Genomic DNA, 9,987 nt, shown 5'->3' on the forward strand with positions numbered 1-9,987 from the left:
TCCTTCACTTCACGACGTGTTCCTTCACTTCACGACGTGTTCCTTCACTACACGACGTGTTCCTTCACTTCACGACGTGTTCCTTCACTTCACGACGTGTTCCTTCACTTCACGACGTGTTCCTTCACTTCACGACGTGTTCCTTCACTTCACGACGTGTTCCTTCACTTCCAGACCGAACAAGGCGACCTCCAGGTGAATGTTGCGTGACGTCGTCTGTAATATTACGGGTCATAAACTTTACTTCTGCCCTCGCAGGCCGCCGTGTACGACTGGGACTCGGAGACCCAGGGCTGGATCCTGGGCTCCTTCTTCTACGGCTACATCCTGACCCAGATCCCCGGCGGCTTCCTGGCCGGCCGCTACGGCCCCAAGTGGCTGCTGGGCTTCGGCATTCTGGGAACTGTAGTCTTCACGCTGCTCACCCCCGTGGCCGCCGACCTCGGGCCGAGCTACCTCATCGCCGTCAGGGTGCTGGAGGGCGTCGGAGAGGTGGGCACCCTCATGCTCATGAATATATATATATATATATATATATATATATATATATATATATATATATATATATATATATTCATATGTGTGTATGTGTGTGTTGTATGTGTGTGTGTGTATGACCTGCTTCATAATCAAAACATAAATAAATCATATTTAAGTATTACAGTACTGAGAGTAACATCAGCAGAAGAGTCAAACACAATAATTAACGATATATCGTCTAATTATTCCTTTCACGTAAATTTACTGAAAAATATTCTTTAAAGAATTACACATTTTGCTTTTTAAGTCATTACTGATTCTTAAAATATAAATGTTCTTTAAAGTAAAAGCAACTTTTGTAAAAAAATTTCTGGTGCACAAAATAATTAACATCTCTGACTTAATAAACTGCCTGAATCCTCTTTATGGATCTTTTGTTTACTGTTTTCTGTGATTATAAGGAAATAAGAAATAGAGCACAAAACTGTACAGAATTCTCTTTACCTTTTTAAATCCCAAGCTTGGATCAGAACAGATATTTTGTGCTTTTTAAATCAGTTTGTCGTCTTCTCACATTAAAATAAAATCATAAATCATCAGTAGAGATGAAACTTCTTCGTCCTTTCGTCTGTTAGCAAAAACATGACTGTGGTTTTGTTTACATCTTCACGCCTGTTGTCTGTAGCTCAAGCTTCACTTATGAAACACGGAGGTGGTTAGCATCGCTATAACCGTTATCACCGCTAGTACCATTAGCACCGCTAGACCAGCTAGCACCGTTAGCACCGCTAGCTGGAAGACGCTCCCGTTGAGACGCTGCTGCTTTCTGTCCCCAGGGCGTGACGTTCCCCTCCATGTACGCCATGTGGGCGGCGTGGGCTCCCCCGCTGGAGAGGAGTCGCCTGCTCACCATCTCCTACATCGGTGAGACACACACACACAGTCCACCTGGGCCTGTGAGCCTTCAGACAGAACTGTGGGATCAGATGTCCTCTCTCTCCTGCAGGAGCCCAGCTGGGCACGGTGGTCTCTCTCCCGCTGTCTGGTGAGATCTGCTTCTACCTGGACTGGACCTACGTCTTCTACGTGTTCGGTAAACATTGTTTTATTATAGAGGACCAGGACTAGACTGAGGACTATAGAGGACCAGGACTAGACGGAGGTCTATAGAGGACCAGGACTAGACTGAGGTCTATAGAGGACCAGGACTAGACTGAGGTCTATAGAGGACCAGGACTAGACTGAGGTCTATAGAGGACCAGGACTACATGAGGTCTATAGAGGACCAGGACTACATGAGGTCTATAGAGGACCAGGACTACATGAGGTCTATAGAGGACCAGGACTACACTGAGGACTATAGAGGACCAGGACTAGACTGAGGTCTATAGAGGACCAGGACTAGACTGAGGACTACAGAGGACCAGGACTAGACTGAGGTCTATAGAGGACCAGGACTAGACTGAGGTCTACAGAGGACCAGGACTAGACTGATGTCTACAGAGGACCAGGACTAGACTGATGTCTACAGAGGACCAGGACTAGACTGATGTCTACAGAGGACCAGGACTAGACTGAGGTCTACAGAGGACCAGGACTAGACTGAGGTCTATAGAGGACCAGGACTAGACTGAGGTTTACAGAGGACCAGGACTAGACTGAGGTTTACAGAGGACCAGGACTAGACTGAGGTTTACAGAGGACCAGGACTAGACTGAGGTCTATAGAGGACCAGGACTAGACTGAGGTCCATAGAGGACCAGGACTAGACTGAGGTCTATAGAGGACCAGGACTAGACTGAGGTATACAGAGGACCAGGACTAGACTGAGGTCTATAGAGGACCAGGACTAGACTGAGGTCTATAGAGGACCAGGACTAGACTGAGGTCTATAGAGGACCAGGACTAGACTGAGGTCTATAGAGGACCAGGACTAGACTGAGGTCTATAGAGGACCAGGACTAGACTGAGGTCTATAGAGGACCAGGACTAGACTGAGGTCCATAGAGGACCAGGACTAGACTGAGGTCCGTAGAGGACCAGGACTACACTGAGGTCCGTAGAGGACCAGGACTACACTGAGGTCCGTAGAGGACCAGGACTAGACTGAGGTCTATAGAGGACCAGGACTAACCCTCTGGTCTGGGTCCAGGTGCGGTCGGCCTCGTGTGGTTCTTCTTGTGGGCGTTCCTCGCCTTCGACAGTCCGAACTCTCACCCGAGGATTTCTGAGCGGGAGCGACTCTACATCACCAGCTCGCTGAAGAACGAGGTAACCTGAGACCAGAACCCTGAGACCAGAACCCTGAGACCAGAACCCAGAACCCTGGTCCGGGTTCAGGTTTTATAGCCTTATAGAAAGACTTTTCTTTGCTTGTCTTGAACATTGTAGGAAGTCTCTTCTAAGACTCCATTGATGAAATCAGTAATGTGTGTGGTTAGTTTAAGTCTCTGGTGGTTTTAAGGTTCTTCTACTTCCTGTCCAGCTGTCCAGCTCGGCGGGCCACATCCCCTGGAGGGCCATCCTGACGTCCGGGCCGCTGTGGGCCATCGTCGTGGCTCACTTCTCCTACAACTGGACCTTCTACACCCTCCTCACCCTGCTGCCCACCTACATGAACGACGTGCTGGGCTTCAGCATCCAGCAGGTGAGCTCATCTAGGAGGACTCTAGTGAAGGGTCCGGTACTTAGGATCCAGGTGAGGTGAGCTCATCTAGGAGGACTCTAGTGAAGGGTCCGGTACTTAGGATCCAGGTGAGGTGAGCTCATCTAGGAGGACTCTAGTGAAGGGTCCGGTACTTAGGATCCAGGTGAGGTGAGCTCATCTAGGAGGACTCTAGTGAAGGGTCCGGTACTTAGGATCCAGGTGAGGTGAGCTCATCTAGGAGGACTCTAGTGAAGGGTCCGCTACTTAGGATCCAGGTGAGGTGAGCTCATCTAGGAGGACTCTAGTGAAGGGTCCGGTACTTAGGATCCAGGTGAGGTGAGCTCATCTAGGAGGACTCTAGTGAAGGGTCCGGTACTGATAAGAGACCAATGCAACGCACTGTTGCCTTCATTAGGGAACCTTTGTGATAATACGAGACCACAACATGTCATGGTGGTTTTAGACATTTCAATGTGTTATGCATGACTTTGGTGACTTGTATATTATATATAATGTTCAGAACGGGTTGCTGTCGGCTCTCCCGTACCTCGGCTGTGCCGTGACGGCCGTCCTCAGCGGCCAGCTGGCCGACTACCTGAGAGAAAGCTGCCTCTACCGCACCGCCACCGTCAGGAAGGGCTTCTCCCTCGTCGGTACGGACTCACCCTGCGCCTTAGGACACGTTTTTACACTCTGGCTACTTTTCAATTTAAAAAATAATTAAAAATATATATTTATTTTTATAATTTAAACTTTTTTTATTTTTTATAATTTGTATTTTGATATTTATTTTTTATTTTGTAATTATTTTTCTGGCTACTTTTTCATTTACATTGAACATTTAAAAAATATATATAATTTAAGAATTGGTAACTTTTTATTTTTTATAATTTAGTATTTTGATATTTTGTAATTTGTAACTTTCAAAAAATATATTTTTGTATTTTTTTTACTACAAAAAACTACATTTTGTAATTATTTTATGGCTACTTTTTCATGTACATTGAACATTTAAAAATATGTATTATAAATATAATTTTGTATAATTTATTAATTATTTTCTTATTTATTTGATTTTGTAATTTGTAACTTTTTTAAAAATATTTTAGTATTTTTTACTATATATTTATTTTTCTAGAATTTGTTTCTATATTTTTGAATGTATATTCTTTTCCATTTATAATAATAATACTGAATAAATCATGCGGTGCCAGGTATGGTCGGGCCGGCCGTGTTCCTGGTGGCGGTCGGGTTCACCGGCTGTGACTTCGTCTTGGCCGTGGCGTTCCTCACCGTCTCCTCGGCTCTGGGCGGAGTCTCGGCCTCCGGCTTCAACATCAACCACCTCGACATCGCGCCGTCGTGAGTTAACGGCGAGCTGCGTCGCCATCTTGTTTATTTGTGACGTAGAGACGCCGTATACGAGACCTGTCAATCTTCTGTTAGCTCCGCCCCTAAAGCATCCCCTGCTTTATGGTCTGTTTGACTCTAAATGACCATAATTTACTAAATGAACATCATGCTGTATTGAAGAAGACTTGAAACTAGAGATTGAGACATAATAATAATAATAATAATAATAATAATAATAATAATAATAGTAATAGTAATAATAATAATACTTGATGTGTTTTAAGGTATGCTGGAATCCTCCTGGGAATCACCAACACCTTTGCCACCATTCCCGGCATGGTGGGACCGGTCATAGCCAGAGCGCTCACCAAACACGTAAGTCAGTTTAAAGACATAACTCAGTGAGTTATGTCCCAAGTGTAAGTTTTATTTATGCCTCTTTTTGTTGGACGTGACCTAATCGGATCAGTCGGTGAGGATCAGCGTTCATGTTTGGCCACCAGGGGGCGATGTGCTCCTTTATGAAGCAGAAACCTCCTTAAACTGGTGGTGTAAAGGGACAAACGATGTGGTCATTCAGATCATCAACAGCAGGCTAAGATTGAAAAAGTCAATTAACCGATGACGTCATCTTCTAAAACACCAGAAAAAAATACATTATTCTGGTGTAAAAGACGTTTTTAGAGGGATATATTTTATTTTGCTAAACCAAGAAAGTAACAAAAGAAATGGTTAAACTTTGACTGGACGTTTTTCTGTAAATACCATCCAGATGTTTCCCAGAATGCATTGCGTAATGAGTCTAAACTGAACTGTCTGTGTTGCTGCAGAACACCATCGAGGAGTGGCAGAGCGTGTTCTACATCGCCGCCGCCATCAACCTGTTCGGAGCGGCGTTCTACGCCGTGTTCGGCCGCGGCGACGTGCAGCCCTGGGCCGTGCACGCCGCCTACGTGCACGCAGACTGAGGCCGGCGTGCACGCCGCCTACGTGCACGCAGACTGAGGCCGGCGTGCACGCCGCCTACGTGCACGCAGACTGAGGCCGGCGTGCACGCCGCCTACGTGCACGCAGACTGAGGCCGGCGTGCACGCCGCCTACGTGCACGCAGACTGAGGCCGGCGTGCACGCCGCCTACGTGCATGCAGACCGAGGCCCGGACGCCATCACGCCGCGGGCGCCGTCGCTTATTCAACGGGTAATTCAGAGAGACGTGCCGATGAGCCTCTGAGGAGCCGCCATAAAAACCTTCCTTTTCATTTATTTTTTTTTAGCAAAGTGAATATTTCTTGGAGGCAAAAATTAATAATTGAACAGAGCAAACGACCACAGAAGAAGAAGTTTGTTTTGATGCAGGTTATCAACTTTATGTTCAGTATATGAAAGACAAAATGTAAAAAAATGAGTTTCTTTTCGTATAAACTAATTTTTTACAACACGTTGTTTCAGTTTGACAGTTTTTAACTATAAATGATTCATATTTTAAACATAAATATGAATCATGAAGTTAAAGCCTGAAGCGACTTAAACTTCACCAACAAGGTTCATTATTGTTTAGTCATGTCTGATATTAAGGCTCTAATTCATTATTTTACTGGAACATAATCACAGTAACGTCTATCAAAGGTTTACGGTGTTGTTTGTATCTGCGGGTCTCCACCGTGAGCTACGCTACGCTAACGGTGGTGTTGTTTGTATCTGCGGGTCTCCACCGTGAGCTACGCTACGCTAACGGTGGTGTTTGTATCTGCGGGTCTCCACCGTGAGCTACGCTACGCTAACGGTGGTGTTTGTATCTGCGGGTCTCCACCGTGAGCTACGCTACGCTAACGGTGGTGTTGTTTGTATCCATCGGGCTCCATTGTTATTTCTGCCTCCAGGACGCTTCTGCTTTTTATAATATTTGTATTTCGAGAAGTCGTCAGAAATCCTCTTGACTAGTTGCCATAAGTCTGAGCTCAGACGGATTCTTTAAAGGGCCAATACGTTGTTTTGAAGTGTTTTTAAATAGTTTGCCAAACTATGTGATGTAAAAAGGGAAACGTCGTCCCAAACTTGTTTATTTCCTTCAGACGACGTTGAAACTGCACAGAACGCACAAACAGCGTCTGGGGAAACGCCTTCAAGGGGAAAGCTCTTCGTCTTTCACTCAAACCGTTTATTGTTTAGTTCTGTGGGATTGCTTTTGCACAATGAGCATCTGTTGTTGTTGTTGTTGTTGTTGTTGTTGTCCACCAGGCGTCTTGTTTACTTCAGGCAGCAGCTGGTGAGAGACGGGTCATTTATTCTCACTTTAACACTAAGAAGAGAAAAGTTCTTTCAAGAGGCTCCAGTGGACTCTTTGATTTTACTCTTTGATTTTATTCTACAAGTTTATTCTACACTTTTATTTTATTCTACACTTTTATTTTACACGTTTATTCTACACTTTTATTTTATTCTACACTTTTATTTTACACGTTTATTCTACACTTTTATTTTATTCTACACTTTTATTTTATTCTACACTTTTATTTTACACGTTTATTCTACACTTTTATTTTATTCTACACTTTTATTTTATTCTACACTTTTATTTTACACGTTTATTCTACAGTTTATTTTTCTGTGTCAATTCTCAGGAATCTTCTGTCTCACAAGGTTTAAAAGGATGTTTTTTCTTTTGTTTTATAGTATATGTTTATAGCACAATAGCACAATTCTCCAGAAGTTAGAATAAGTAGTTCTTTGTCTTTTTGTGATCAGATATGTATTTTTTTCCATGAAGTTTGCACATGAATGTAAAACTGTATCTTTATGACGATAGAAGGGAAAAACAAGGGAAACATTTGTTTGTGATTCTGTGTAAACAAGCATCATCATCATCATCATCATCATCATCATCATCATCATCAGATGCTCTGCGTTATTCCAGCAGATTAAAGGTCCGTTAGTTTCTATTGTTATGTTTCATGTTTCACAGAAAGCTAAAGGGACTTTTTTCTTACGATGAAACTGAAACACTTGTAAAGTTTTAACTTGTAAAAATGTCTTAAACCACTTCATTAAATACGGTAAATACTTCATTCATCAAATACAGAACATCAAATCTGATATTGTGTCGGGTTGTTATTTCATCACCAACATGAGAACTTCTAATATTTATTTATGAATGAATTACTTATTCAAGACATCACCTACTTCCTGGTGTGTTTTAACAAATCTAGTGAAACTTGATGTGTATGACACTAACAAGTGTAGTTATTCTTGTCACATGACCATCTCCCATCATTACAAATAGGACAAATAATAAATTAGTCCTTTGAATATCTTTTTTTACAAAAATAAAAGTACATTTAGTTTATAAATGGCTACCGACTATTTTAACCAGCATATCATGGAGGACAGAACACAAATTAAGTACACATAAATAAATGCATGAATAAATACAGGAATAAATAAATGTATAAATAAAGGAATATTTTTTATATATATGTATAACATATTCCTGTGTGTGTGTGTGTGTGTGTGTGTGTGTGTGTGTGTATATATATATATATATATATATATATATTTCTTCATTTATTTCTGTCTGTATTTCTGTGTCCTTGTATGCAAATAAGCTGGGGCTATTTATGTATTCCTGTATTTATTAATTTATCTATACATTCATTTAAGTATTTATTTATTCCTGTATTTATTCATACATTTATGTAAGCATTTATTTATTTATTCCTGCATTTATTTATTTATATTAAAGACATGCTCTGTCCTCCATAGTTATGGCTCCTTGAATAAATGAATACACACATCTATCCTTCAGGACTTCACTCTCGTGTGAACTAGCGGCCAAACGGTGGAATTACACGCTCCAGGTCACGTGACGCCTCCCCGCGCGCGGACAGACCAGGAGGAGAAGTTCAGAGTCGGCTCATGTTTTAATCCGACTAGAGGAGCGTCTGGAAGAGGAGGGCGCTGCACCTGATGCGCGCGACAGGCGCTGCACCTGATGCGCGCGACAGGCGCTGCACCTGATGCGCGCGACAGGCGCTGCACCTGATGCGCGCGACGGGCGCTGGTTCACTTGTCCTCCACCTGGTTTTATAGACGGACTCTGATATCTAGAGAGATATTATACATATATATATTAATATAAAATATAGCATGTCTCTAGTTCCAATAATGCACGTTATTCCTCTCTGATACTTTCCTACAACAACAACAACAACGCGGCTCTGGTGCGCGCGCTCGCGTCCCGTGGTGAACTCGTTCCCGGTCACTTCTCTGTCGGGATGCTGTGAGAGCTCCAGCGGCGCGGGTGCGCGCAATTACGCAACACACCGCCGCCTGTCCCGCGCGCTGTAACCGGATCAGCGTCTCCTCCTCAGCCTCTCCGGTCCAGAACGGACCCGCAGCTCTCAGGTACGACGCGGTGCGCGCAGCAGAGAGGGAGACTGGGGACGCAGCCGCGCACAAAACACGCATTAAATGCGTGTTTTGTGCGCGGCTGCGTCCCCAGTCTCCCTGCTGTTGTTGTTGTTGTTGTTGTTGTTGTTGTTGTTGTTGTGATGCACACGGCTCTTCCTACGCATCCCGCAGATGCGCGAACATGGCGGAGAGAGACCTGTTACCTTCCTGTTATTATATTATCATACTTTGCACATTTACAGCGCACTGCGGCAGCTGACCCGTGACGCTATGCGCGAGGGAAGAGTTAAGCGCGCGCGTGCGTGTGAATGTTATCCGAGTTCACCTGGACAGGTTGAAGCGGGTTCGCGCTCCCGCGGGATTAGAGCCCGTCGGTGCAGCGCGACGCAGATCAGATAAATCCTCTTATTTAGGAGAAGACTTGTTTACTTTCCTGTGCGCGTGCGTGCGTGCGTGTGTGCGTGCATGCGTGCACGACAGTGTGTGAGAAATGGCTGCTGCACAGTCGGTGGATGGAGACCTGACAAAATGGTGGATTGTGCCTTGAGAAGTGAGTCCTGGGAAACATGAGAGGCTTGTTGTTGTGATGTGTGGGTGAGAGGAGGAGGAGGAGGAGGAGGAGGAGGAAGAAGAGGAGGAGGAGGAGGAGGGGAGATGGATGGATGGCAGCAGGAGGGTGCAGGGTTCAAGTCTCTAATCCTCTGCCTCAGTCTAGGATCAGTCTGCCTGTCAGAGGCCGATGAACCCTTGAAAACTCGTCTTCTCTCTCTGCTTCCAGCGCGTCGTCTGTTCTCGACCCGACCGTAACTCGACACCCCCGGGTGACGCCGACAGACTCGGCCCTCGTGACCCCAGCCGGCTCCGGTCGTCGCCATGGGGAAGGAGAAGCTCCACATCAACATCGTGGTGATCGGACACGTGGACTCCGGCAAGTCCACCACCACCGGGCACCTCATCTACAAGTGTGGAGGCATCGACAAGAGGACCATCGAGAAGTTTGAGAAGGAGGCGGCGGAGGTGAGAGAGAGAGAGAGAGAGAGAGAGAGAGAGGGGGAGAGAGAGAGAGAGAGAGAGAGAGGGAGAGAGAGAGGGAGAGAGGG

At 44.8% G+C, this 9,987-nt stretch overlaps 2 protein-coding genes across 2 annotated transcripts in view; one reads left to right on the plus strand and one right to left on the minus strand.

Annotated features, from left to right (window-relative positions):
* Window positions 1-5,504, plus strand: part of slc17a5 (solute carrier family 17 member 5) — a gene marked incomplete at its 5' end in the record, with an annotated part of 9,946 nt that extends 4,442 nt beyond the window's left edge. Inside the window, 9 exons of the mRNA XM_079229719.1 lie at window positions 259-492; window positions 1,317-1,404; window positions 1,487-1,573; window positions 2,633-2,751; window positions 2,966-3,127; window positions 3,648-3,780; window positions 4,342-4,489; window positions 4,765-4,855; window positions 5,311-5,504. Of these exons, the coding sequence (XP_079085845.1) occupies window positions 259-492; window positions 1,317-1,404; window positions 1,487-1,573; window positions 2,633-2,751; window positions 2,966-3,127; window positions 3,648-3,780; window positions 4,342-4,489; window positions 4,765-4,855; window positions 5,311-5,448 (1,200 nt within the window). The 3' untranslated portion in view covers window positions 5,449-5,504. The remainder of the gene's footprint in view (window positions 1-258; window positions 493-1,316; window positions 1,405-1,486; window positions 1,574-2,632; window positions 2,752-2,965; window positions 3,128-3,647; window positions 3,781-4,341; window positions 4,490-4,764; window positions 4,856-5,310) is intronic.
* A 3,035-nt stretch (window positions 5,505-8,539) lies between these two features.
* LOC306746500 (potassium voltage-gated channel subfamily KQT member 5-like) overlaps window positions 8,540-9,987 on the minus strand; it is a gene marked incomplete at both ends in the record, with an annotated part of 64,851 nt that continues 63,403 nt past the window's right edge. Inside the window, 3 exons of the mRNA XM_079229423.1 lie at window positions 8,540-8,554; window positions 8,792-8,913; window positions 9,690-9,843. Of these exons, the coding sequence (XP_079085549.1) occupies window positions 8,540-8,554; window positions 8,792-8,913; window positions 9,690-9,843 (291 nt within the window). The remainder of the gene's footprint in view (window positions 8,555-8,791; window positions 8,914-9,689; window positions 9,844-9,987) is intronic.

Source organism: Taurulus bubalis, assembly GCF_910589615.1.
Source record: "Taurulus bubalis genome assembly, chromosome: 14".
NCBI classification, from domain to species: domain Eukaryota; kingdom Metazoa; phylum Chordata; class Actinopteri; order Perciformes; family Cottidae; genus Taurulus; species Taurulus bubalis.